A 25,275-nucleotide genomic window follows, 5' to 3' on the forward strand; every position below is an offset into this window, starting at 1 on the left:
TAATGTGGACTGAGGCTTGTAGGACAGCTATATACAGATTCCTTTGTAGAGTATAAACTCAAAATGGGTCACTATAATTATTTTGTCTGGCCTTCTGTGTAATATGGGTCAGAGTGTTTCACCATAAGGAAAAGAGAATCTTTTTAGAGGAGACTGGAAGGCAGTCCTTGTTCGACAAACACTGGAAATAGCCTTTAGCACGGTGTTGAGTCATTCACTCAAGTTGCCGCACCCTTTGCTCCCTGGATTTAGTGAATCTCTGGTCTCCTGAAGCTACTGACTGCTTCCCTGATGTATGCTTCCTTCTTTACCTGTCATTACGCTGTCTCGTTCAGCGTCCTGCAACTTTTCTCCAAAAACTGGGTGTTTAGTATAAGAATCTCCTTGCAGGTAATAATCACATGCTTCTGCAGTAGAGTATGCAGTTAACTACCTGTCCAACCTCTGATAAAGGATATTTGGGAATGCTGCTGTCTGTTTCTAGACTATTTTTTTTAAAAACTGTGTCCGTGTAGCATCCAACTGCAAGGAAAAAAAATAATGGAGAGAATAATTTTTTTTTTTCTGGTCCTGGTCATAAACTTACACTCTTTGCCCAAGCCCCTGATTTCCTCCTCATTCGCTGCTGTGAATTTTTTTCCTCTTTTTTCCTCCAAAACCATGACATGCTGGTTTTATTTTCTAGCTTCCTTTCTTCAGGAGTGGTTTTCCCTCTCTCTGGCCCTCCTTGGATTTTGGCTGCCTTCCTCCATTGTACTGTTCAACAGCAGTCACCACGCGGACGAGAGACAAATGCACTGAAGAGGCTGGGGACTGACAAAGAGCAGGCAAGACGATGCATTTTAAATGTCTGCTGTTCCCTACGCTTGAAAACTAGAAGCAGAGTGTCTTTAACCGAGAAAGAGTTGTCCTGAGATACAGCTGTATCCCTGGTAAACCCTGTTGTGAAATCTTGCTGGTGCCTAGTTGATAAAATGTAGCTGTAAATTACCAGTTGCTAAATACTTATCCTAGAGGCAAAGTTGTTCCAAACTTAAACTTTTAACTCAGATAATGGCTCCTCTGTGAAGTCAGGGAGGATTATTAAACAGCTGCTTTAAAAACTGAAGCTGGAGAGAGTGCCGCAGAGGTCGAGAGCTTAATCCATGGCACACCAGGACGACCTCTCCCTCTGACAAAGGAGCCGTCCTTGTGGATCGTAGCTCAGGCAGCTTGTCTGGGGAGTTAAGGAGATGCAGAAAGTTTGTGAAACAGGCAGGAGTGCAGGCATTTTAAGCGCTCTGGGAAGACGTGCTGGGAATCCCAGGAACAGACCTCCTGAGGGTTTTACCAAGTCTGTTCCAGGAAATGCCTCCGCCATTTCACCACGCTCAGTGTCCTCCATGCACGGGAATTCTCTGAAGTGCTGAGGAGGAAGCCGGGCAACTGCCTGGCAGTTCTGTCTGTTGATCTTCCAGGGGATAGCCGGGACCAGAGCTCAGTATGGGCAGTGTCCCTGTACCGAGACATTCACAGGTAAATAGTGTTGAAGCGGAACCTGTGCCTTACTATTTACTCTTAAGTTTTATTGCTCCGGGCAACAGTTACGGTAGCAGCTCCTCTTGTTATGGGATTGATTCCTCCACTGTTTATACTGGTCTAGAGCCAAAAGCTGCTCGTCAGAAACTGGAGCCACTGAGTTGATATGAGCATTTAGTACATGTGGAATAACAGTGGCTTTCGCTTCAAAAATCTGCCTTGAGATAGGAGGAGGATGCCAGGAAGGGATGTGGTAGTGATCCAGAAAAGCGATAACCAGCGTATGTCAGGGCAGGATCACGATGCACTTGCTGAGATGGGAGGCTGCAGAGCATCTGCTGGTGGCATGCCGGCTGTGGACCAACATTAGCTCTCCTCCAGGTTTACATCTGTGGTAGCTCGCTCAGTTTTCCCTGCATTTGGGAGAAGTTGTCATCTGATGTCTGACTTGCTGCCTGCAGCAAGCCTTGCTTTGAGAACAGTGAATTTAGCATGGAGATTACCCTTAGAAGCAATGAACAATGTCAGGCTGTGCTCTGTCGTCTTCAAACACACTGCCTTCACCTGGAAGGAACAGCAGTACTTGTAGTTCATCCAGGTCCATCCTGGGAACATACTCGGTGAAATGTTATTTCCTGATTGGAAAGTGCAAGTTCTGAGTCACCACCGCAGATATAAGTAACAAGCAGTCTCTCTTCCTTGCAGCTTCTTGTTTCTCTGCTGTTCTTCTCACTCATGGATCTCATCTCAGCAAAAATAGCACCAAAGGTAAATTCAGCCCCGAGGGAATTCTCATGACACTAAATGTGTCTGATCTGCTTGGTTTGCTGCCTAAAAATGCTTTGTACTGGTACTGTGAAGGCTGGTAGCTTGTTCTGCCAGAAGGAAGGGATCAGCAACGTCCCAGACAGAGCCCGCTGAAAGCCCTTCTGTTCCTATCAGATTAAACCTGTATTTTCCTCCAACTGACGTTATCTCCCCTTTCACTACGGCAGCTTTTATTTCTCTTCCTGAATGACTTAACTATTTTCGGTTCCCTGTTCAGACTTTATACCTCCCAGGTAGTACAGGAACCTCACATCTCTTGGCTTTTGGGTAGCATTTCATATTTGTTAAATGATGTTTTTCCCCAGGCTGGAAACGTTCATGTTCATTCACAGGAGAAGAGGTCCCCGACATGGGGGAACATTGGTTTCCAAATGATTTAACGCTATTAAATGAAGGATCAAAGATGACAAGTTTTTTCCAGCCACTGTCTGCCCTAAGCAGCCTCCCGTCTGTGAATGCTTGTTTCTGTCCCTTCGCTGACTTCTCAGCTTTGAAGTGCAGCCGTTTGTGTAGTCACCAAACAGATTGGATCGGGGGAGCAAATTCAAGTTCAAAATAATCATTTGGTCTCGTAGTCTGCCTTTGGGAGAGCACAGAGGAAGAGTCATTCAGGAAAGAAACATCTTGAGCAAACAGATCTGGGAGGTTATTCCACGTAAAATGACTAATGCAAAAAAAAAAAAAACAACCCCACAACCCAAACCAATCCCAAGACTTGCTGTCACTGGAAAGGTTAGAGGGGAAAAAACCTGCTCTGGGGAGCTTCGGTGCAGGACGCGCAGTGGCTCTGTGCCGAGCTTCCCCCTCTCCCACAAACCGCTCTCAACTGAGCCCCGTCATGGCCTGGTTTGGTGATGAAGGCACCGCATTACTCCTGTGCCTGATGGCCCAGGGGGAATCCAGGCTGCCCGGCGAGGGGAAAGACTTGGGCTAAAGGTCCTTTAACAGGGCACTTCATGTACGCAGTCTCTCATGGGAGGGTTCCTTTCTGCTTTGATGCAAATAAAGCCTAAGACCTGTTCTTTCTGACACCCAGGAAGGAGTGGATTTTCAGACATCTCTGGGATGGTGTCTGGAGATCTTGCAATGCCTGGAAGACAGGAGCATGTCCTGGCCACTTCTCTTCCATTCGGCAGAGAAAGGTGAGCAAGTCCTGCCTCCAAGGGGTGGAAAGGCGAGGTTCAGTGCTGGACGGGCCTGCCCCATCTCTCTGATTAATGAGTGTGCCTGTAAGAAGGAACTGACGGCCCTTTGTAAGCAGCACAAAAACCGCTTGCTTGAGTAACTGCTGAGAACATCCTGCTTCTAGCCCGTGGTATGGTGACCCAGCTGATGATCAGGAACAACTGAAACTCAGTACTGTTCCCTCTGATAGAGGAAGCCTCAGAGGGGACAGTGTTCTTCTCTCGGGGGTCCTCACACCCAAGCACTAATGTTTATTGTGGGCTGGAAGGAAACTGTGCAGGCCCTGTGCTGCTGTAGAAGTATGCAAGGTGGCCTGATGACCCCTGAAGATGCTTAGTGCTTCTCTCTGGCTATTGCAGACTCTAGAAAATACTGCGTCCTGCGCAGCGCAGCCTCGGACCGTCACATCCGGCTCTTGCCTCTTGCGTTCTACAGGTAACGTCCTGCAGGGCTCGGAAGGGATGTTTTCATGAGGGGGCTGTGGCGGATGATTTGCACGTACAGCAGCTGGTGCGGGGGTAATTACTGCTGGCCTGTAGGTGAGCTGAGCCCTTCCTCAGCTGTGCAGGAGAGAATACGTGATCACGGCAGGGTTGCTATTTAAGGAGTCCTGTATCTTTTGCTAGAAGTTTCCCTTCAGCTCTGTGCTCCAAACAGGAGTGTCCCTGGCTGCCCTCCTGCAGTGGGGTGGCCCTGCACACAATGGGACTTGTAAAATGGACAGTGGCAAGAGCACCAGCTGTGTTTGTGTTGTGTCTTTACTGTGTGAGTCTACCGTGCAACCAGTGCTACCCAGACATGGTGTGTCACTTCCTCTAGCCTCACCCCTTGCTTTCACCACGAGCTGCTCACCAGAGAGCAGACCTTCCTCTACGTGGCGCTTGATTTGTACATCCAGCTGCTTCGGCTCTTTGTGGAAGGGAGAGACCTGCCGCGGTCTGATCAAGCGGTGCAAAGCCCAGACCCCGGAGAGCACGTGAGTGAAGCTCAGTCTTTTTTTTTTCCCTCTTGTAACTGTGAATCCTATTCTTTATCCCTTCCCCTGCCACTTGCAGTAGCCCTCTTGTTCACACCTTGCTCTACAAAGCAGAGGTAGCGTGTGGGGCCACCATCGCAGGCGGTCAGCTTGCTCACACCTTGGGGCTGAGAAGCTGCCAGCGCTGCTTCCAGTGCTGCCAATGCTTGTTCTTGGGGGAAATATCCAGCACAGCTGTCCTGCTGCTACCTGACACCCAACGTGCCTTGATGCTCTTGTACAGAACCTCAGGGCGAATGCGGTCAGTGACCAAGTGGTGTGTGTAACCCGTGAATGGCCCCTAGATGTGGTGTAGTGGTTCCTGTTTCACTTTTGGAGGCAGGGTCTGAGAGCTAAAAGTGACATTGCGCTTGCCATTGTGTCTCTCCTCCGTGTTCTCCAGGGGGATCCCTTGGAGGTGATCTCCACGGCCCGGCGGTTCCTGCTTGGTGCGATCCCACGATGCCCTGCTCAAAGCTTTGGAAACATACGGCCGGTGAGTTGAGACTTTCCTCTTCCCTGGCTATGTGAGGGCTGGGAACGCTGCTTCTGCCCGTGTAGCCTTTCCTGGGCGCTGATCCTGTCCTGGTGCTGCCTGCTTAACCCCTGACGCACACCGCATTTCGCTAAGACATTTGGTAGCGGCGGAGGACACCTGCTGCTCAATCAGTGCTATAGCCACATCCTCCCTCTCCCGCGCCGCAGTCTCTGTCTTTCTCAGCAACATTAAACACTGCCCTCACGCAGTCTCGCTCCCACTGCTTGCTTAATGCTTGGTCTTGGGGGAAATATCCAGCCCAGCTAACTGGCAGGTGTTGGAAGCTTCCCACAAGCGTTGTGTTGTCAGCCAGGAGACTGTTATTTCTGTGTGAGTCGGCAACAGCTTCCCTCTACCTCTACTTTGCTGAGAAGCAGCAAAATGATGCTGTAACTCGCTTTGCGGCAGCACGAGCAGGTCTAATACTAGCTGTTTGTCCACCCTCTCCTCAGCTACTGGCCACGTGTGAAGAACTTGACCCAGAGCTGGGAGCCACCCTCCTGCACTTCTCAAGGCCTGACGCGGCCATGGAGCTGGACGAGGAGCTGCTCCTGTTCTGAGCGACAGGCACGGCCCTGGGCAGGCACCGGCACGGGAAGCTGAGCAGAACGTCTTGACTACAGATAAGGTGTTACCTTTCTCACCAGTGCTGTTTCTTTCAAATTACTTTGTAAATAATTTATTACAAGCATAACCATGAAGCTCTTGTTACAATAAAAAGTAGGTTACAAATTTCAGTTTAGACTTGCTTTGGGAATCATAACTTTTTTTTTTTTCTAAACAAAATGTCTGCTTAAAATTGTTCCACTGTCCTGTGTACCCTTGCAGCCACCTGAGGGCACTTCTGTACAGGCAGCAGCTTCTGCGGGCGGGGAACAGTTGTGGTCAACTCTTGTTTCTACAGCTGTGTGCATGGGGAGAAGGGGGACCACGAAGGGGCGCTGCCGAACATCCATTCCCCTGGGATTAGACAGACTCTTAGTACAACACTGCTGAATCAGACGTGAGCATGGAGAATCACAGCATGATAACAAGCTTTTTCTGAGCAAGCTGAAGCTAATTCCACTGAGTTCTTTGGGAGACTAAACTGTAGGTTAAAAATCTCCACTCTGCCATATGGTTTCTACAGGGCCAGACTGGGAAAACTTCCCTGTCCCCCTCAAGTGGGCTCCTGCTGTGCAGTCACTTCTGGCTTTACCGCCTGGCTTTCTGAAGTCCCTGAAGTATTTAGGAGGAGAATGGGCTCTGGCTCCAGTGGCTTGGCTTTGTCCTGAGTCTGGGTCAGAGGGTGCACCATGGACATGTGGACATTAAGGTTATGGGCCTTCTCGAAGCGCTTCCCACACTGGTCGCAGGCAAACTCCAGCTCTGTCTCAGCTTTGTGTTTGGTCATGTGGTACTTGAGCGATGCTCGCTGTCTGCACTGGAAACCACAGATTTCACACCTGCAAGGCAAAGCAGGGGCTTAGGACTGAGCCTGGAGCCACAGCTGTGGCGTTTGCTCTTTGTGATGCGGAATAAGCCCATGAGAAAACAACCGCAGCCTCAGTGCTGCTTGCTCATAGCATGTCCTACAACTACGCTGGTCACGCAACACAATTCTCCTCCTCAGGCCCGCAGCTCATCGCTGGTGGCTGAGCATTCAACAGGAATAGGAGGAGGCGTAAGACTTGCTCAGCAACAGGAAGCTCTGGAGCTGGAGCATGTGTTGTAGATGAGCATTGAAAGTGATTCAGCCAGGGCACTGCCGGCTCCAGGCAGGGTTTGCAGCACAGAATTACTCTGTACTAAGAACAGCGACTGTGAGAGCTCAGCAGAGCGTCGCTACCCCTTCTATCCCTTTGCTTAGCTACGAACGGATGGTTGGTGTGCACTTACTGCAGTGGCTTTGCTCCTGAGTGCCGCATCTGATGGACAGAGAGGTGTTTGCGTTGCTTAAAGGTCTGCCCACATTCATCACAGATATAATTACGTACCTCTGCAATGGAAAAAGGGAGAGAGTCATCAATTCCGCTGATTTTTTAGTACATGAAATGCATACACACAGCTGCCCACGCTTACTGGTGGAGTCTGAATTCCTCCCTCTGCCTCACATCCCCCGCGTGATGGCTTGTTACAGGTTTACAGGCAAGGCAAACAGTTCTACACCCCACACAGACGCTTGCCATGGCACCTACAAGCCTTGCGCAAGGAATCCTTGGGTCTTTGTAACACCCATCGCCTGGTGTGAGCAGAGCCTGCTGGGACACACCTGTATGAATGAGTTTCACGTGTCGCTGTAGGTACCGGTCAATCATGAACACCTTGTTGCAGCCAGGATGAGGACAGGGCCTCTCCCGAACCTCCTCATGATGCTCTTTGATGTGTTTCTGTAAAGGAAGGACAGAGCTTCCATCATTGATCATCTAGTGGAGATCAGGGCTGTGTTCTCCCTAGTGAAAAGGGGGGATCCCCTAACAAACAAGACCTCCCCATCTTAGCAGGCTTACGCATCAGCGCTGCTGCGCCGTGAAAAACCAGAGACTTGCATCCAAATCCATCCTTGGCAGCAGGGGCTTTAACAGGACACAGCAGAGCTTGTTCCAAGGGCTGCTGCCGAGCCAGCGGCAGATTTCCAGAACAGGAGGAGCATGCAAAGCCAGAGCAGCTCCCGTTGCTTTTGGGAGCACAGAAAAAGGCCTCTGACTGCTTCATTTAGTCGCCTGCCGCGGAGTTAGGCAGTGAATTAAACCTGTCACGGATCCTCTCCTCATGTGGAAACTGCTCTGTAACACTCAAAGCTATGGGCTGGGGACAGGAGCAAGCCCTGAACTCACCTTCATGCCATCTGCCCCTCTGTAGACAGCCGTGCATCCCTGGTAAGGACACTTGTAAATGGTAGGCAGCTCCTCCCTGCAAAGCAGAGGCCTGCCGTCAGCCAGCGTGCCAAGCGCGGGAGTGCTGCCCAGCTGTCACCTGCTCCTTATTACCTTTCACATTTGATTTTTTTTTTCCAGCCTGGCTTAGGCCCCGGCTTCTTCCTTATTTTGGGCTCTTCCGCCTTCTTTGCTTCTTTGCTGTCGCTTTTCTTGCTAGAAACCCTCCAAGAAGGAAGAAGGAGAGTGGTTTAATACTTGATGTTGGTCTGAGTCCTCCCACCTAACAGGCCCCGAGTGTTACACCTGGTCTGTCGGCTTAGCCTGACGCTTGACCTGGCAAAGCAGGAGCACGCATACATCCAGTACACGTGAGCTGAGCTGCGGTAATTAGCGCTGGGCCTGGGGAAGAGGAACGTGGCCCTGCTTCAACCTGCTGGGGAGCTCGGGGAACACAGGTGCTGGGGCAGCGCTGTGGGCTCCAGGCAGGGATGTGGAGGGAGCTGAGGCCATAAAGGAGAGCAATGGTGTTGGCCCTGCTCGGCACAAGCACAGGGAAGGCGGCCACCAGCCCTCAGCTCGCCCGCAGGGAGCCCTGCTAACCACACAGCAAGCCCCTTACTTCTTTTCGGGGTAAGGCTCGAAGGAGTCGTCCGAAGATTGCACGTTTCTCTTCTCGTTTTCATCATCGCTCAAGAAGTCCCTGAGAGAGAGAAGATGCCCTTTACTGACACAGCACGGGACCGGCACTTCAGCGTCTGCGGCAGCAGCAATATGTGTTCTTCGTTCCCAGTGCATCCATCTCCCCCACACCGTGGCAGCCAACCCTCCCCGTGTTCTCCTCCCCCCATAATCTCCCCAAGCAAACACAGCCCCCGTGAACACAGCAAATAGCAAAATCAGGTCATTTTAGGACTAGATCTCTGTAAGAATAATTGAACCGCTGTCAGGAGAACAAAAAACAGCTGTTACTGAAAAGATCTATTCATTGTTGAGATGTTGCCATCACTTTCTATACTAGGAAAAGTAATTTTGTAGATCACGTATGTAATATAAGTGTCTGGCGCAGGTTAATTAAGCTGCGGGTCATTCTGTATTTCCTCATACGTAGCAGCCACATAGGTTTTGGTTTTCCTTTTTGTTTCTTTTAAGTCTTAAGCCATACAAGAAGCAATTAATTCTGAAGCCAGGAAACAGGCAATAAATTGTTGTGGCGCTTTTAATGTGACAGCCGACAGATTTAGCTGACACACTGAAAGAAGTCTCGTCCGTTTGGTACTTTAGACTCAGAATGACTGGACTCAGTTATCAGTTATTTACAAGCCTCACTTCAAATACCTACGTTTGAAGGATTAGCCAAATCTTTGGTCATAAAGACTGCTAAGCTGCTCCTGCTTCCCATTTAATCACTCTCCCCATGAGCAAAAAGGGAGACTTCTCCGACTGCTACCCCTTGCCTGCGTTCCCGCACCGACTGCTCTTCTGGATCCCCAGCCCGGAGCAGCGGCAAAGGGGAACGGCTCCGAAGCCAGGGGGCTGGAGTAGAAGCACCCAGATCCGAGCAAGCCCCAGCTGCCCCCTGCGCGGTTCCTTCCCCGGCACAGAGCGGGGAACAAAATAGGACCAGGTTTGCTGGAAGCAGCCAACAAACACGGAGAGTACACGCATGTGCAAACCCCCCCCTGCAGCAGAGGCGGCGAGGAGGGGAGTTCAGCGCGTCAACGGCGGCGTGAGCTTCATCACAGCCGCTGCAGAGCCACTGCTCTGTGACCACCGATGCCAGTTCCAAGGGGCCTCGAGGGCCAGGTCACTCGTGGAGAAAGCTCTCCAAGGTGGGTCATTTCATACTCGCAAAGAAGACATTAAGGCTATTTTAAACCCACTCTTCTCTCACCCCTCAGAAAGGTCACTGAACTCGTCTTTTACCCGCTCATCCGACGTTGCAGACAGAACCTGCTTCCCACTCAACTGTCCTAGGGAATGAAGGAGAACACGGTGCGTTACAAGGAAAAGCAGCAAAAACAAGCCAGCGGAGAGAGCTGCCGAGAAGGAACCAACCACTCCAGGTTCATTCAGTGTGACCCATACCACGTGAAAATATGTGCTACACAACAGTTAATGATTATTTAGACCAAAATCCCTGTCTCCTGTGCTCGGAGACCGGTCTCCTGGCACCCCAGCAGCAGGAGACCCTTCACCCTGGAATTCCCACAAACATTTTTTGGTTTCCCCCATGACACCTGCTCCGTAACTGACAGACTTGTCCCCAGGCGAGTCCCAGCTGCCGTTCCCCTTTCCAGCAGACATCTCCCATGGCTGTCAGAGCTAAACACAGCCTGACTTCCGTAACTCAAAATCGGTGTTAACGCCTCTCTTCTCAAAGTGGCATTCGGGGGAGCTCAGCAGTAAACCCACATGAACTCGGCCTGTGAGCAAGCCCACCCGGCAACTTTCCTCTGCAAACACAAGGGGCTCCTGCTGTTCGGCATCACCTGCAGCTGCAGCAGGGTGGGGGAAACCCCTCCTTGTAGGAATATGGACAGGGTTTGGATTGAACAGAAAAAAACATCAGGCAGATGTGCTGCTGGAGAATCAGTGACCGTTGTGCAGCACTGGGCAGGCACATGTCCCCCAGCGAGAGCAAGGCAGCAGGGTCTTGCCATCCAGGCGCAGCCTGATCAGGAACGGCCAAGTCTCACCCCTCCATCAGAGGGGGAAATCGCGCACGGGGCAAGGAGACCGGCTCTTTTTGTGCGACGTGGTCGGCTGAACCCGTGTTCCCCCTTCCCTTTGGCAAGGCTCAGCATCCCCGATCAGAGGCGATTCTCTGGGCAATCTGCACTCCCTAAGCCAGGGTCTGTGTACTCCCTGAAGAGCAGGAGTCTCCGAGAAGGGGGCCCAGCCCGACCATCGCTCCCTGGGCCCGGTCTCCAGCTCCAGCCCTTCCCCAGAGGCCTGGGGGGAGATTGGAAGGCAAATCCCTTACCTGTGGCACTGCTCGGTGGTGACACGGGCTGTGGCAGGGCTTTCTCCTGTAAGGAGGCCGTGCTGTCCAGTTGCGAGTGAGATGAATCCCTGTTCTGTGGTGGCTCATTCTCCACGTTCGTTGGCACCGATGTGGTCCCTTTGTTTGCGGGCTGCTGGCAAGGAGTTGTCCTTACTGGTGCATGCTGGGGTTTGGGAGCAGAAACAGCCTCGGCATTGTCTGCCCCTGCCCCGTTGTCAGTCAAGCGCTGCGCCGTGCTCTTGTTCCACTCCCGTTTGACAGACAAGGCATTGTCGACAAGCACCGTGCTACAGTCCGAATCCGTATCCATGACATAGTCGTGCCCATCCCCGCAGCCCCAGACGGCGCGGATGATGCCGCAGTACTCGGAGGAGAGCACGCTCTGCAGGCTGGGCACCGACGGGCAGCTCCCGGCGTGCGCGTGTGCCCACGTCACCAGGCTGTGCAGGCACTGCGGGCTGGAGGTGATCAGGTCGACTGTCGGAGGAGAGAGGCAGCAGGCGCAGAGTCAGTCCGCTGGGCCAGCAAAGGGCACAGCCAGCCGCAGGGAGGGACACAGAGGGGCCTGCTCCCCCCCAGGGAGGGGACAGGGCTGCGGACACACTGCTGCGCTGCACTTCTGCGTCAGAGGAAGGTGGGAGACACCCTAAAGGCGCTGCACCCAGATGGATTGCGGCGGGGTCAGTCCCATCCACTGCCAATATCATTAATTTTACAGCTGAAAGCGTATTTCCGATTGCCCCCAGTGTCTGATGGAGGCTGGGACAGGCCTGGCACCACCACCCAAACCCACCCTGCCTGCTCTTCGTAACCCCCCCCGTGAGCCTGTTCAGCTCCGCTTGGGGAGGCCGGTGCCAGCGAGGATCGTCCCGGAGAGGGAAGAAGGGGAACCGTAATCAGCGAGAGCCGGGCACGGTCCCTGTGCCGAGGGATGCAGGAACCACGCTGCTGGGTGGTCCATAACATTGATGGTATCACAGACAGAAAAGGAAAAAGCTCCAGGAGCAGGCACTCACCCAGACAGGAGGCACCTCCTTCCGCACCCGGCTGGGCCTGGGCCACGCCGCTCCTGCAAAAGCCAGAACAGCACAGTGGGGTCTCAGGGCTTATGGAGGGACCAGGCGCCAATAGACGGCAATTTACTACTCCTGATAACTCCCGGAAAGGAAGAAATGCAACGTACTTTCCTTTCGACTTCACATGGCCCGTGGGAGACGCGTTCACCCTCTGGATAAACGTCCTGAGGACGCTGCGGCATTTGTAGAACTGGGCATGGCATTTCTTGCAGACGAACTGGGGGAGCGCCGGGTCCTGCCGCACCGCCACGCCGACCAGCCGCTGGAAGTCGGTGAAGAAGACCTGATCCACGCGGCGCTGCTTCTCCGAGTTCTCCCCCATCACAGGCACCTTCCCGAAAGCATTCCGCAGGCTCCTGGAGGAGAACTTCCCATGGCAGAGGCGACAATAGCCGGTGCTCAGGGCTCTGCCAATTCCTGCTAGAGAAGGATTGAACACAGCTGCTGGGTGCCGGCTGCAAGAGTACGGCAGCCAGCTACGGCCTGAAGGATCTGGCGTGCTGGAAGATGTTCCCCTTCCCTTCATGAAGGCGGCCTCCAAAGCCCTGGCTTCGGCACAAGCATGAAAAAAGCCGTGCAGGAAGAGAGAGACGTTCCCTGTGACCCTCCCCTGCAGATCATGGCCCCGCTCCACAACCAGCTGACCCTAAAATCGGCCTTTCTGGCCCGACTGCCCCAGTGGAGGAACCTCCTCCCAGCTGCGGCGTTCTCAGGGCTTGCTCACACACGTTTGTGCTTTTGCCAACACCGTCCCCTCGGCTTAAGTAGTTCCTCTCCCTCCCCAGTGTTTATCTCCAAAGTATTTATAGCCGGCGGTTACGTCCCACAGCCGCTGCGAGCCTGGGCTGCCCCAGCAGCCCCTTGGGGACGCGCCGATCCCCAGCCGCCCCGGAGCAGGGCAGGGAGCTGGGGACGTGGAGCTGCCGCAGCTCCAAGTGGATGAAAACCACCTCAACCCGGCTCTCCCGCCCCATCCCACAGCATCCCTGCTCTGCGGAGCATCGCTCCATCCCTCCGCTGGGCCAGCGCAGGGAAAACTCCCCGACGAAGCCTCCGCCCAGCCCCGATGCCACCCAGCTGTGCCCCAAACCCTCCGCTCCGCCCGCCCGGCGACGGGGAGGGAGCAGGGTCCCGCCTGCAGCCCCCCAGCCTCCGCCGAGACCACACCAAGGTCCTTCAGAGCGACGCGGGGAGCCACCGCGCACCGGAGACCGGTGGGGCCAGGCTGCAGAGCCCCCGGGGAGGGGACAGAGGCGGGGAAGGGCAGCGCTTCGTCTTTAGGCACCCAACTCGGAACCGTTTGACGATGAAACTTATCTCCCGCCCGCAGCCGCCCCGGCAGCGCGGCGCCGGGCTATCGCCCGCCTCCAAACCGGGGCTGGACAACGGCGAAGCCCCCGAGGGCGGCGGGAGAGCGAGCTCCCGTCCGCCCTCCCCTCGTCGTGCCGCCGAACCCCCCCCCGGCCCCGGACCTCGCTATTTCCCGACGCCGGCAGCCCGCAGATCTTTAGGGTTGAAGCCCAAACCGGCAAATCCGGAGCCCCGGGAACGGCGGTCTGCTCCCGGGCACAGCCGCCGGGCGCTGGGGGAGCGGCGGCGGCGGGGCCCGGCCCTGCCAGCCCTCACGCCCGCCGGGACCCACGCACCCGCCCGCGGCCCGTCCCGCTGGCTGACCGCCCCCCGGGGCTTCACCGGGCCGGGCCTGCCCGCCTCCCCCCGGGCCTCACCTGCCTCCGGGGCCCCGCCGAGGGCGGCGGGCCGAGCCCAGGCGGCCGCCGCCGGGGCCCACCCCGCTTGGGGCTCGGGCCGCCCCGCCGCCTCCGCCGCCTCGGTGCCGCGGGCCGCCGTGCCGGGGCGCCGCCGGGGCTCGGGGGCCGCCGCCGCGCCGGGGCTGCCCGCGGCCGCCAGGAACCGGCCGCGCCGATCGCGCTTCATCGCCGCCGCCGCCGCGGGCCCGGCCCGCCCCGGCCCGCCCCGCCCGGCGCAGCGCCCCCTGTCGGCCGGGAGGACCCCGCCGCCGGTCCGGTCCCGTCACGCTCCCCCGGCGCCGCGGCCCGATCGCGCCGTTCCGGGCGGCGGCCGCCATGGCCGCGGCGGGCGGCGAGGGGCCCGGGGGGGCCGCGGCGGGCCGGGCCCTGCAGACCGCCATGAGGGCGGCCAGCGGCGCCCTGGAGATGGACAGCGCCGGGCGGCCGCGGGTGAGCGCGGGGAGGGGCGGGACGGGACCCCCGGGGCTCATCACCGGGACCGGTCTCCCCTTCGGGCCCCCCCGGCCATGGGGACACCGGGAGGGCCGGGATCCCGCCGAGGTCATGGGGTCCCCCCCACCCTGGGCAGGCTGCGGGGTCCCGCCCCTCACGGGCCCCCGATACCCCCGGGGAAGGGCCCGATCCGCCCCCCACCCCGCGACCCAGCCTGGCATCCCCGGGAGGGTGACGGGGGTCTCAGCGGTGCTGCGGCCCCCCCGGGACAGCTGGTGGGGCTGGGGGCTGCCCGGGGGTCTGTGTCTCAGCCCCCCCACTCCGGCAGGAGGCCTACGTGGAGTACCTGAAGAGCATCACCCTCATCGCCCAGGCCCTGCAGGAGGAGGCGGTGGGGACAGGTAGGGCAGGACCCCCGCCATGCCCTCGGCAGCCCCCCCGGCCCCCCATGCCGGTGGGCACAGGGGTGGGTGCCCTGCGGCTGAGCCTCGCACCCCACCCCGCAGACGGCAGCGAGGGGGTCACCCCCGACACCCCGAAGATGCTGAAGCTCGCGGAGCAGTGCCTGGAGAGGGTCAAGTCCATCGCAGCGGCGCTGGGTGAGCGAGGGGTTGTGTGTGGGGTCCCGCTTCGAGAAGCCGGGGGGCCGAGCTGGCGGTTTGCGGGGGGCGGGGGCAGCTGACCTTGTCCTTCCCTCCCCAGGGAAAACCCAGGCAAAACTGGCCGCGCAGGAGCGGAGCGGGGGCCCTGCTCCCCTCCCCAGGCACCGCCGGGTCTTCTCGGACGAGGGGGGGAAGCTCTCGCCCTTCCTGCCGCCGGAGATCTTCCAGAAGCTGCAGATCGCCGAGGCGCAGGGTGCACGGAAGTACGTGGGCTCAGACACGGGGGAGGGGGCTGACGTCTGCCCCGCTCTGCCGGGGTCCCGGCTGGGGGACACCAGCAGGGAAGGGGCCCCGGGTCATGTCACCGTGCCCCGCGGTGGGCGCTGAGGGCTGGTTCCCGGCAGGGAGCTGACGCCGCTGGAGGAGGCGTCTCTGCAGAACCAGAAGCTGAAGGCTGCCTACGAGGCGCGGGTGGCGCGGCTGAACCCCAGCCAGGCCCTGCAGAAGACCTCCCTGGCAAGTGGGGAGCCCGGCTGGGTGGGAGGGCTGCTTCCAGTGGACCAGGAGGGGAGAAGGTCCCTGCGGTGCCTGGGGGACCCCCTGCTCCGTGCCTGGCACACTGGTGGCCGTGGGCTTTGGGCAGGCGTCCCCAACACGCTGCCTGCTTTACAGACGCTGTCCCTGCAGCGGCAGATGATGGAGAACCTGGTGATCGCCAAGGCCCGGGAGGAGACTGTATCCTTCCCAGTGGGGGAGAGCTCTGAGGGCTGCCCCAAGGCCGTGCCTGGCTCCGGCAGAGCCCCACGGCTCCCAACCCCACATGCTGCTGCAGGTGCCTGTCCCCTGTCCCTGGGCTGCACCGATCCCACAGGGTTCTGGGGTCCCGATCCTGTCCTGCTACCGGCTGATCGGGGGGACGGAGGTGGGAGAAGGGCTGATCCCAGTCCCCGAGCTGCCGTGGCTGTGCCGCGGCGACGGGAGAGCGGTGGTGGATGGGGCCGCGGCGATGCCGAGGGCTCTGGAGCCTTAACTCTACCGCGGCCCAGCTGCAGCGGAAAATGGAAGAGCGGCGTCTGCGGCTGCAGGAGGCTGCCAACAGGTGAGCGGGGGTGTCACGGCGGGGGGCACGGGGGCCACCCTGGCATGTGCCCTCACCCAGGATCGTTGCATGCCCAGGAGGTTCTCCAGCAGCGTGGCCCTCACCCCCGAGGAGCAGGAGCAGAGAGCTCTCTACGCCGCCATCCTCGAGTATGAGCAGGACCATGTGAGTGCGTGCTGGAGGCTGCTGCCGTGGGGACAGAGGGCCGTGCCGTGGGCGCAGGATGTGTGCTGTCCTTGGGTGCCGTGGGGCGAGAGGCCTTGACACCCCTGGGGGCTGCTGGGGCAGGGTGCTGTGCTGTCCCCAAGCACCGTGGGGGCAGGGTTCCGTGCCGTGGGGCAGGGTGCCATGCCATCCCCGCTGACGAGCCGCGGATGCTCCCCAGGACTGGCCACGGCAGTGGAAGGCCAGGCTGAAGCGGAGCCCATCAGACCTCTCCCTGGTGTCGGGGCTCTTCTCCTGCCTCCTCAGGTAGCGCTGGGGTGTGGAAGGGCCCTGCTCGGAGCCAGGGGGCCGCGGCCACTTGCCGGTGCCCCCTGCCCACCCTTCGCCCTGCTTCCAGCTTCCCTGAGCACCCCATCGCCCAGCTCCTGCGGCAGCTGCAGTGTGCGGTGTACACCCGCCTCTACCCGGCCATCAGCCAGGGCACCGCCGACGTCCCCCCCGCCTCCCCCACCGGCCTCTCCTTCCTCTCACTGGACGCGGGGGGCTCGCTGCCCACCGAGCCGGGGGGCCGCCGGCTCCGAGCTTCCCGCAGCCTTCACTGCATGTTCTCGGTGCCCGAGCACGGCCCGGCCGGGCTGCGGCACAGCCTGTCCAGCACGCCCCTCGCCGATGGCAGCCCCGGCGCCCCAAAGGTGGTGGTGGCCCCCCAGACCCCCCGGGAGAGCTCCTTTGAGGACCTGGAGCGGTTCCTGGCGTCGCCCGAGGGCTGGGCCCCCGGGGATGGCCCCGGGCAGGAGGCAACGCTGCCGGAGCAGCTGAAGGGCGTCGTGCGGGACATCCACAACGCCATCGGTGAGGGATGGCCACCGGGGTTGGGGGGATGCGGGGGCTTGGGGGGTGGCTCTCTGTTAGGGGAGGGGGCCCCCTGCGCCCTATTGGTTTAGCCGGGGCGGACTCGGTGCAGGGTTGGGAGGATGGGGGGGCATCTCTCGGACGCCCCCGAACGTGCTGCGTAACTCGTCCCTTCCCAGACAGGCTGCTGTCCCTGACGCTGCTGGCCTTCGAGGGGCTGAACACCGCCGCCGGCAAGGACCAGTGCCTGGCCTGCCTGGAGGAGGCCTTCTTCCCCCCGCTGTGGGCACCGCTGCTGGCCCTCTACAGGTACCGCTGCCCCGGGGCTGGGCCCCCCTGCCACCCCCCGGCCCCCTCCCCAGCAGCCCCTCACCTCTCTGCCCACAGGAGCGTGCACCGGTCCCGCGAGGCGACCCTGGCCCGCAGCATGGAGCGGCACCGGCACGCTGGCCCCGCCGACATGGGGCTGTCCTCCCGCCTCTTCCCCCCGGCCCCCGGCTGCCCCGCGTACGGCTCCGCCATCGAGGACCTGCGCCTCATCCCGCTGGAGACCTGTCCCCGCAGGAAGCTGGAGTGCATCGGTGTGTGGCCGGGGGGAGGTCCGGGATGGCGGGGGGTGTCCGGGGGGATGGCAGGGTGACCCTCAGCACCCGCTCTGTGCCACAGTGCGAGCCCTGCGTGGCATCTGCGAGTGTGCCGAGGAGTACTGCGGCGCCCGGGACGGCCGGACCCCCGCCTCTGCCACCATGTGAGTACAGGGGACACGGGGGGGCAGCCAGCCCCCCACGGGCAGGCGGAGCAGAGCCGGGGACGTGATGGGGAGCGGGGTGCTCGCCCCTCCTGCGCTCGGGGTGCAGGTGTGGGGCTGGGGGTTCCCGGTGCCGGTGTGGCTGACGGTTCCCGTTGGTGGCAGCGGGGCGGATGACCTGCTGCCCATCCTGTCCTACGTGGTGCTGCAGACGGGGCTGCCCCAGCTGCTCTCCGAGTGCGCCGCCATGGAGGAGTTCATCCACGAGGGGTAGGAGCCCCGGGGGGGTGTGCTGGGACACGCGGGGTGGGGGCAGCGTCCCCCCTGCTGGGACAGGGCTGCCGGGGATGGAGGTGTGGGGAGGGGGGTGGGTGGGAGCCATGGCTCCTGTGGGCGCAGGGCTGTGGCGGTGTCCTGGCTGTGGTGGTGGGGTGGCCGTGGCGGTGTCGTATCCATGATGGTGTGGTGGCTGTGGTGGTGTGGTGGCCATGGCAGTGTCCTGGCTGTGGTCACTGTGGCGGTGTGATGGCTGTGGCAGGGTGGTGGCCATGGCGGTATGGTGGCTGTGGCGGTGTCCTTGCTGTGATGGTGTGGTGGTGATGATGGTGTCCCAGCTGTGGCAGTGTCCTAGACATGGCAGTGTCCTGTCTGTGACAGTGTGGTGGCCATGGCAATGTCATGGCTGTGGCAGTGTCCTGGCCGTGGTGCTGTGGTGGCCATGGTGCTGTGGTGGCAATGGCGGTGTCCCAGCTGTGATGGTGTGGTGGCTGTGGTGGTATGCCAGCTGTGGCGGTGTGCCAGCTGTGATGGTGTGGTGGCTGTGGTGGTGTCTTGGCCGTGACAGTGTGGTGGCCATGGTGGTGTCCCAGCTGTGATGGTGTGGTGGCTGTGGTGGTATGCCAGCTGTGGCGGTGTCCCAGCTGTGATGGTGTGGTGGCTGTGGTGGTGTCTTGGCCGTGACAGTGTGGTGGCCATGGTGGTGTCCCAGCTGTGATGGTGTGCCAGCTGTGATGGTGTGGTGGCCGTGGTGGTGTCCTGGCCGTGACAGTGTGGTGGCCATGGTGGTGTCTCAGCTGTGACGGTGTGGTGGTGTGGTGGCCGTGGTGGTGTCCTGGCCATGACGGTGTGGTGGCCGTGGCGGTGTCCCAGCTGTGACGGTGTGGTGGTGTGGTGGCCGTGGTGGTGTCCCGGCCGTGACGGTGGGGTGGCCATGGCGGTGTCCCGGCCGTGACGGTGTGGTGGCCGTGGCGGTGTCCCGGCCGTGACGGTGGGGTGGCGGTGGCACTGTGCGTTGCAGGTACCTGATCGGGGAGGAGGGGTACTGCCTGACGTCCCTGCAGAGCGCCCTGTCCTACGTGGAGTCCCTGCAGTGAGGAGGCGGCACCGGGGGGACCCTGTCCCCGCCACCCCGGGCCACAGGCAGGTGCTGCTCCCCCCATCCCCGGTCCCTCCGGGACCCGCCGAGCCCCCGCGGCCGCAGCGGTCCCGGGAGTCCCCCTCGCGCCGGGGGCGGGGGCGTTGCTCCTCCCGCCCGCTGGGGGGCGCTGCCGGCGCGGACTCAGCAGGGGCGGGGCCTCGGGTGGGCACCGCCCCGCTCGGTGACGTCGCGCGCGCGGTGGGCGTGGCGCGGGAAGCGGAAGCGGAGCCCGTGCGGAGCGTGGGGCCGGGAGGGACGCGGGGGGAGCCGGGCCCGGGCCGGGGGGGGGGTCCTGACCCCGCCGCACCCCCAGGATGTGCGCGGGCTCGGCCCTGCGGCAGGAGTGCGGGCAGCAGTACCGGGAGGAGTACCGGCGCTGCTTGGAGCGGGAGTTCCGCCGGGGCCGCGCCGGGGCCTGCTCCGACCCCTCCTTCGGGGAGAGGCTGCGGCAGCGGCTGGGGCCGGAGCCGGCCCTGCTGGGGGCCCTGCAGGAGGACGGCCCGGCCCTGCTGGCCCGCGGGCTGCGGGGCCGCCCCGACCCGGGGCCGGCGCTGCGGGGCCTGGCCGGCGCCTTCCGTTTGCTGGAGCTGGCGGCCGTCAATCTCTACCTCTTCCCCTGGCGCAGGGAGTTCGGCACCGTCCAGGTGAGCACCCGCCGCCCGGAATGCACCGGGGGCAGCGGTGGTGGTGGTGAACCCACTGGGGGTCTCCAACCCTGACCCCCCGCCTCTCTTTGCAGACCTTCTCTGGCGCGTACGTGCACTCGCTGCGCCCGGCGCTCCCCGAAGCTGACCTGGTGCGGAGCTTTGGCCGGCTGGGCTATGAACAGCGCGACCCGCACCGCCTGGCCATCACCCGCCTACCCCCAGGGCCCGAGCTGGTTGCCGCCGCCTGCGGCTTCTTCGCCTGCCGGCTGGAGTGCGAGATCCTGGTGGAGGTGGTGCACCGGCTGCGGCCGCGCCAACTGCGTCCTGAGGAGCTGCTGGAGGCACGGCAGCTGGCCGGGGATGTGGAGGCCTGCGTGGAGATGCTGCAGCAACAAGGGGCTGCCAGTGACTGTGGCGATGGTGCAGATCTCTACCAGGAGATGCCAGCCAGCCCTGAGGACACGGGGGGAGAGGACGCAGCCACCCTGGCACTATGGAGGGACCGTGGCAGCCCGCGGGGCGCTCGGGATGTGCCCAGGAGGGGCTGGGACTGCTGTGGAGACAGTGGGTGTGGGCAGGAGCCGGTACCCTCCATGGGCAACCCCAAACCAGACACTTCCTCCTCCTCTCGCCTCTTCCTGGAGCAGGAGCTCGGCAGGGCCAGCAGCCCGCTCTCTGCTCTAGCCATGGGGAGCGGAAGCCCCCAGGTGCCGGGGGAAGCCCAGGATTTGCCCTCCGCCGCCCCCCAGGAAGCCCCCGAGCTGCCCTGCTACCAGCTGCACTCCTGCCTGCGCCGGGGCGTGCTGCCTTCCTACTGCTGCACCACCTGCCAGCAGCTCCACGCCGGTGCCTGCGCGGCCGGGCAGGCCTGCCGCAGCCGCCACCACGGGCAGGAGCTGCGCAGCGAGAGACAGCAGCGGCTCTGGCTGCAGCGGACAGAGGTGGACATGCTGCTGGCCGACAGCTCCGGCCCCTGGTCCTAGCACCCCTAAGGTTCTGCCGCTGGCTGCACTTCTGCCCCTGGGGCTGGAAGGGGACAAGGACACAGCCACGCTCAGCCCGAAGGACACTGACTTTGCCCCGCTGGGAGGTAGCAGGGCTCGTGCTGTGCTCTGCTTTGCCCCTGGAATGGTAGGAGCCTGCTGGGCTCCTCCTGCTCCAGGCCCAGCGCTCCCACTGTAAATGGCTCGGTGCATCTCAGTAAAGTGCGTCTGCCTGGCAGTGTGGTGGTCTGCTCCTGCCCTGCTGGGGGGCGGTGGGGGGAGCAGCAGCCTGAGTGTGTCCGCTCCAGGGAAGCAACACAGCCTGATACCACATGCCTCCCAGGAAAGGGAGGCCGGGCTCTGCTAAAGGCCAGTTTTGGGAGGCAGAGCATGGGGGTGTCCTGGGCCCTGGGGCTGGATGTGTGGCACAAGGGAAGCAGAGCAGGGCCGTAGCTTCTCCCAGCCCAGATAGAGCCAAGGGACGAGGCAATTCACTCCCCAACGCTGCTGCTGGCAGATGCTTTTATTGATGGCAAAATCAGGGTTACCCCACACAACCAGCACTGTCCAAGGGCCCCCCAGGACATGGCTGGCCCCACCAGTGTCCCAGCCTCTCCTGGGGGGCCCCATCTCTCCTCTCTCCTGCCCCCAGTTGGCCCAGTCCCGCACTGGAGCCTGCCCAGCGCCGGGGCAGATGTGTATGGGGAGTGGGTCACAGCGCTCCCCTGCTGCAGCCAGGCTGTCCCCGTGCCAGTGTGGGGAGGGGAAGTGAATTTCAGAGCTGTCCTGGGAGGGGATGGAGCCCACGCAATGGTGCTGTTTGGCCGAGGAAAGCCACCCTAGCTGGTGCGCGCCATGCCTCCAGAGGGCCGGGGGCTCAGGGCTTGCTGCGCTTTGCCTGGCTCTCTGTCCCTGCGCTGGTGGTGGCCGCTCGCTTGTTGCGGTGGTGGGGGAAGGTGGGCATGAGCTCTGGCTCGCAGGCTGCGGGGCAGAAAGGGAGGCTCAGCAGGGCCCAGAACACCCCAGCCCTGCCCCGTGGGGGATTTACTTACGCAGGGGCTTCTCCTTGAAGTAGGAGCTCTCCAGGCAGTCTTTTGCCGTAGCCCTGTGGGGGTGAGGGGATGTAGCAGGCACCTCCCCAGAGGTGCTGACGTGTCCCCAGCTCTGGGGACAGCTGTGTCACAGGGGCAGCGTAAGGCAGGCAGCCCTGTCTGCAGGCAGGTTTCCTCCTCCCCTGCCTGTCCCAGGTCCTGCCCATGCAGAGCTGCAGAAGGCTCTTACCGCTTCTTGGGATCGTACATGAAGAGGAAGTTGAGCAGCCGCAGGCCGGCCTCCGACAGCCAGGGGAACTTGTGCTTGAGGTTGTTGTAGGGCTGCTTCCGCAGGGTGTACTGACTCACCAGGGGCAGCTTGGAGAAACCCTGAGGGGGATGGAGTGGAGTGTGAGGCAGACGCAGGGAGAGCAGACATAGCAGACGGCAAACGAGGGACCGCTCTCACCGGCCAGATATTTTCGTTGGGCGTCCCCAGGAGCTGCACGATGAGGTCGATCTGGTGGATCTCAGAGGTGCCTGGCAGCAGCGGCTTGTGGGCCAGCAGCTCGGCGAGGATGCAGCCCATGGCCCTGCGGAGCAGAGGAGGTGCGAGAGTCAGCAGGGACGGGAGAACCACCTCCATTGATCCACTCCTGTGTTTGCAGCCCCCTAGACCCCCGCCCGGCCAGCCTCGGCCCCCTCCTGTCCCCCCCTTACCACATGTCGATGCTGGTGGTCTGGGTTGTCATCCCCAGCAGCAGCTCGGGCGCTCGGTACCTGTGCGGGGGACAGCAGCGTCTCAAGGAGTCTGTGGTGGACTCAGTGCTAAGGAAGCCCTCGCCACGCTGCGAGGACTCACCCGCATCACCCTGAGCCAGCACAGCGCCCCACACTGACCGCTCACCAGAGCGTGACGACTTTGGGGGTCATCGGCTTTGGTGGCATCCCATAGGAGCGTGCCAGTCCAAAATCAGCTGCAATAGAGACTTGAGATCAGGAGAGAGGCAAGCTCCTTGCTCCAACCGTGTCACAGTGTGGAGGAAGAGCTGTGGGCACATCGGTGGCGCCTGCCAGGGGCTCACCTATCTTCACACAGCCTTTGTCAGTCATGAGCAGGTTGGATACCTTCAGATCCCTGCCAAGGAACAGAGAGTGGCTGGTCAGCATCGTCCTTCAAGCAATGGCTCTCCCCCAGGGCTTGCAGGCAGCTCCAGAGCCCCAGAGCTGAGGGAATCACAAGGAGAAGCGAACCCCATCATTCGGTGTCCTCCCTGCCCCACCAGTGCTCCCACACGGAGCTACTGATTCACCCAGAGCTACTCCACACTATGCTCCTTGCTCACAGGACATGGGCGTGGGAGGTGAGGAATCACACCATGGTTAGAGGATCAGCAGGCTCCCTCCCGTCAGCCCCTTCTCCCCCCGTCCCCTTTCCCACCACGTCCGTCCTGCTGCTCCCACCTGTGGATGACGTAGTTCTCATGAAGGTACTGCAGGCCCTTGAGGACTTGCAGGATGATACACTTCACCTGGAGACAGAGAACAGGAGCATTGACCTCTGCGAGAGCAGCAGCAGCCAGGCAAGTCCCCAGAGGTTAAACCCACTTGAGTGCCCTGCGGTCTGCCACTGCTCTGCAGTGCATCAGTCCCTGTGTCCTCCCAGAGTAGATCACAGGCTGTATGGGGACACATTTTTTTCATAATTCTGTTTCTCTGCTAGTTTGTTCCAGCCCAAAACCCAGCCTGGAAAGTCCCTGGAGTGTTCTGCCAGAGCCAGCTAAGCCCAGGCTCCCCACGCGGCCCAGGAATGCTGCCTCACCCAGTGCTCCCCAGCGCTGCTGAAGCCCAACACAAGGTCCAGGGATCACAGGGTCTGCGGAGTCCATGCTCGTGGCCAGCACGGTCTGGCTGGAGTGGCAGCACCCTCTCAGGGTTGACATTGTTGACATAACTAAAGCTTAGCCCAAATTTTACCTGAGCCTCTGAAAAAGGTGTCTGCATGTTCTCGAGAAGGCTGGCTAGGTCCTGCTCGCAGTACCCCATCACCAGGAAAATGCTGTCGTAGACAAGACACAGTCAGGAGCCTCCTGCAGGACACCTCTCTGGTGTCCCAGCGCTCACAGCGCAGGTCTGTGCCACAAGAGGCAGCTCAGGGGACGGAGAAGGGTCTGAAAGGCAGAGAGGGCAGGAGAAGAGGAGACTCTCACCTCTCCAGATGGTTCCCTACAACCACGTCCTTCAGCTCCACGATGTTGGGGTGCCGAAGCTGCAGGAGCAGGGTGATCTCCCGCAGGCTGCTGATGGGCATTCCTGCGGAGAGTAACAGCTGTGATGCACAACTGCCTCGAGCAGGGGATGGGGATGCTCCTGCCCACCATAGGAGTCGCCCCTGCTCCTCCATTACCATCTTTCTCATTGTCCATTCGCACCTTCTTCAATGCCACGGTCTCATCCGTCAGGGTGTCCCGGGCCCGGTCTAAAAGAGCAGCACAGGGCATGCAGTCAGGCCCAGATGTCAAACGCTGGCTTTATTGTGAGCCAGTAGGACCCCTGCACTGACAAGTCTCCTCTCGGCCTCGGTCTCCATCATGGCACCCCCCAGCCCAACATGCTCCCGCTGCCAGGATGCGGGCAGATGGGCCGCAGCCCTTCCTTCTGCCCAGGAACTGGCTCTGCCCCAGGCTCGGAGGGAACAGCCAGTACCACGCTTACACACTATGCCGTAGGTGCCCTCTCCAATCCGATTCAGCTTCTCGAACTCCTTCACGCTCCGGCATCTTCCCAGCTGGAACCAAAGAGCCACGTCACAGGCGAGCGCCAGCTCCGGGGCAGCCCTCAGAGGTGTCTCACCAACCTTCCCAGGGACGCGCGACCTCGATGGCGTACTAATGCCTTAAGCTACACCCCTCCCTCTCACCGGGCAGACTGCCGTGCTGCTCCGGTACTTAGGGAGCAAACCAATGCTTCTAAAACACCGCGGGCACATTGGCTCAGCCAGCAGCTGGGACAGACACGGCTCCCCGGGCCCCTACAGCCCCCAGCCAGCACAGTGTCCCTGTCACCGCCCCCGCCAAAGAGCCCCCCTGTCCCCCGCACAAGCTGCTCCCAGCCGGCGGCCAGGTCTGCAGGCACCGCACGCCGCCCAGCTCCCTCCCTGCGCCCAGCCCGCTCCGGCACGGGGGAGCCTGCGTGGCCGCCGGCCCAGGGCGGCCGCTCCTCCTCCGCAGGCCCTGGGCCTACCCGCACCCCGGGGGCCTGCGGGCGCTGCGACCCTCTTCCCCCTCCCAGACACCTCGGGGAGCGCACGGACCCCGCTCCGCTCGCCCACACGGCCCCGGCCCCTCACCCGGTCGGCCGCCGGCACCTCGAAGAAGCCCTCGCCCCGCAGCCGCCGCAGCCGCAGCGGCTCCAGCTCCCCGTCGGCAGAGCCCCCCTCCGCCATGCCGGCACCATGCGTGCGCCGTGACGTCAAGCACAGACGCATGCACCGTGACGCCCCACAGAC

The 25,275-nt window shown here is 60.9% G+C and overlaps 5 protein-coding genes across 12 annotated transcripts in view; 3 read left to right on the plus strand and 2 right to left on the minus strand.

The window, feature by feature from the left end:
• The window catches only part of FANCA (FA complementation group A), a 37,181-nt gene extending 31,356 nt beyond the window's left edge, over positions 1-5,825 (plus strand). For all 3 annotated transcript variants that reach the window (XM_074582650.1, XM_074582651.1, XM_074582652.1), the window contains 7 exons: positions 686-827; positions 2,224-2,286; positions 3,383-3,488; positions 3,891-3,966; positions 4,351-4,507; positions 4,950-5,042; positions 5,537-5,825. In XM_074582650.1, coding sequence (XP_074438751.1) covers positions 686-827; positions 2,224-2,286; positions 3,383-3,488; positions 3,891-3,966; positions 4,351-4,507; positions 4,950-5,042; positions 5,537-5,644 — 745 coding nt within the window. In that variant the 3' untranslated portion in view covers positions 5,645-5,825. The remainder of the gene's footprint in view (positions 1-685; positions 828-2,223; positions 2,287-3,382; positions 3,489-3,890; positions 3,967-4,350; positions 4,508-4,949; positions 5,043-5,536) is intronic.
• ZNF276 (zinc finger protein 276) lies at positions 5,748-13,957 on the minus strand. The gene is made up of 11 exons (XM_074582653.1): positions 13,750-13,957; positions 12,130-12,439; positions 11,963-12,015; positions 10,926-11,423; positions 9,834-9,912; positions 8,562-8,642; positions 8,054-8,164; positions 7,901-7,976; positions 7,336-7,453; positions 6,963-7,062; positions 5,748-6,529 (listed from the first exon to the last, which is right to left on the minus strand). The coding sequence occupies exons 1-11, from the start codon at positions 13,955-13,957 to the stop codon at positions 6,244-6,246; spliced, it is 1,920 nt and encodes a 639-aa protein (XP_074438754.1). The 3' UTR covers positions 5,748-6,243.
• An 84-nt stretch (positions 13,958-14,041) lies between these two features.
• Positions 14,042-19,959, plus strand: VPS9D1 (VPS9 domain containing 1). 5 transcript variants are annotated; one of them, XR_012586448.1, is made up of 17 exons: positions 14,042-14,220; positions 14,552-14,624; positions 14,730-14,822; positions 14,926-15,088; positions 15,230-15,341; positions 15,498-15,560; positions 15,872-15,924; positions 16,002-16,089; positions 16,310-16,395; positions 16,487-16,941; positions 17,121-17,250; positions 17,329-17,522; positions 17,608-17,689; positions 17,855-17,959; positions 18,987-19,112; positions 19,736-19,750; positions 19,846-19,959. XR_012586448.1 is itself a non-coding variant. In XM_074582654.1 (16 exons), the coding sequence occupies exons 1-15, from the start codon at positions 14,107-14,109 to the stop codon at positions 19,060-19,062; spliced, it is 1,887 nt and encodes a 628-aa protein (XP_074438755.1). In that variant the 5' UTR covers positions 14,042-14,106; the 3' UTR covers positions 19,063-19,108; positions 19,420-19,544. The 5 variants fall into 5 exon arrangements, 2 of the variants coding, with proteins under 2 accessions (XP_074438755.1, XP_074438757.1); XR_012586449.1 differs by lacking the exons at positions 19,736-19,750; positions 19,846-19,959 and adding an exon at positions 19,420-19,543; XR_012586450.1 differs by lacking the exons at positions 19,736-19,750; positions 19,846-19,959 and adding an exon at positions 19,420-19,437 and having other exon boundaries at positions 17,901-17,959; positions 18,987-19,108.
• SPATA2L (spermatogenesis associated 2 like) lies at positions 19,421-20,736 on the plus strand. The gene is made up of 2 exons (XM_074582952.1): positions 19,421-19,750; positions 19,846-20,736. The coding sequence occupies exons 1-2, from the start codon at positions 19,421-19,423 to the stop codon at positions 20,734-20,736; spliced, it is 1,221 nt and encodes a 406-aa protein (XP_074439053.1).
• Positions 20,737-21,228: 492 nt separating this feature from the next.
• On the minus strand, positions 21,229-25,263 carry CDK10 (cyclin dependent kinase 10). Of its 2 annotated transcripts, XM_074582657.1 has the most exons (13): positions 25,117-25,263; positions 24,483-24,555; positions 24,175-24,246; positions 23,978-24,080; positions 23,745-23,826; positions 23,232-23,299; positions 22,853-22,905; positions 22,675-22,744; positions 22,488-22,547; positions 22,237-22,360; positions 22,018-22,157; positions 21,789-21,841; positions 21,229-21,717 (listed from the first exon to the last, which is right to left on the minus strand). In XM_074582657.1, the coding sequence occupies exons 1-13, from the start codon at positions 25,252-25,254 to the stop codon at positions 21,614-21,616; spliced, it is 1,140 nt and encodes a 379-aa protein (XP_074438758.1). In that variant the 5' UTR covers positions 25,255-25,263; the 3' UTR covers positions 21,229-21,613. The 2 variants fall into 2 exon arrangements, with proteins under 2 accessions (XP_074438758.1, XP_074438759.1); XM_074582658.1 differs by lacking the exon at positions 24,483-24,555 and having other exon boundaries at positions 21,230-21,717; positions 25,117-25,238.
• Between the last annotated feature and the right edge of the window lie 12 nt (positions 25,264-25,275).

The sequence above is a fragment of the Larus michahellis genome, chromosome 4 (assembly GCF_964199755.1).
Source record: "Larus michahellis chromosome 4, bLarMic1.1, whole genome shotgun sequence".
Classification (NCBI taxonomy): Eukaryota; Metazoa; Chordata; class Aves; order Charadriiformes; family Laridae; genus Larus; species Larus michahellis.

Coding starts and splice junctions, on each gene's coding strand:
- ZNF276 (XM_074582653.1), bottom strand. CDS start 13,957: ATGAAGCGCGATCGGCGCGGCCGGTTCCTGGCGGCCGCGGGCAGCCCC. Junction 8,165..8,561: donor GAGCCTTACCCCGAAAAGAA/GTAAGGGGCTTG, acceptor TCCTTCTTGGAG/GGTTTCTAGCAAGAAAAGCG. Junction 6,530..6,962: donor TCAGGAGCAAAGCCACTGCA/GTAAGTGCACAC, acceptor TTTGCCTTGCAG/GTGTGAAATCTGTGGTTTCC.
- VPS9D1 (XM_074582654.1), top strand. CDS start 14,107: ATGGCCGCGGCGGGCGGCGAGGGGCCCGGGGGGGCCGCGGCGGGCCGG. Junction 14,625..14,729: donor GGAGGAGGCGGTGGGGACAG/GTAGGGCAGGAC, acceptor CCCACCCCGCAG/ACGGCAGCGAGGGGGTCACC. Junction 17,523..17,607: donor CAGGAAGCTGGAGTGCATCG/GTGTGTGGCCGG, acceptor TCTGTGCCACAG/TGCGAGCCCTGCGTGGCATC.
- SPATA2L (XM_074582952.1), top strand. CDS start 19,421: ATGTGCGCGGGCTCGGCCCTGCGGCAGGAGTGCGGGCAGCAGTACCGG. Junction 19,751..19,845: donor GGGAGTTCGGCACCGTCCAG/GTGAGCACCCGC, acceptor CTCTCTTTGCAG/ACCTTCTCTGGCGCGTACGT.
- CDK10 (XM_074582657.1), bottom strand. CDS start 25,254: ATGCGTCTGTGCTTGACGTCACGGCGCACGCATGGTGCCGGCATGGCG. Junction 24,247..24,482: donor GGGCACCTACGGCATAGTGT/GTAAGCGTGGTA, acceptor CTGCTCTTTTAG/ACCGGGCCCGGGACACCCTG. Junction 21,842..22,017: donor ATGTACGATCCCAAGAAGCG/GTAAGAGCCTTC, acceptor TCACCCCCACAG/GGCTACGGCAAAAGACTGCC.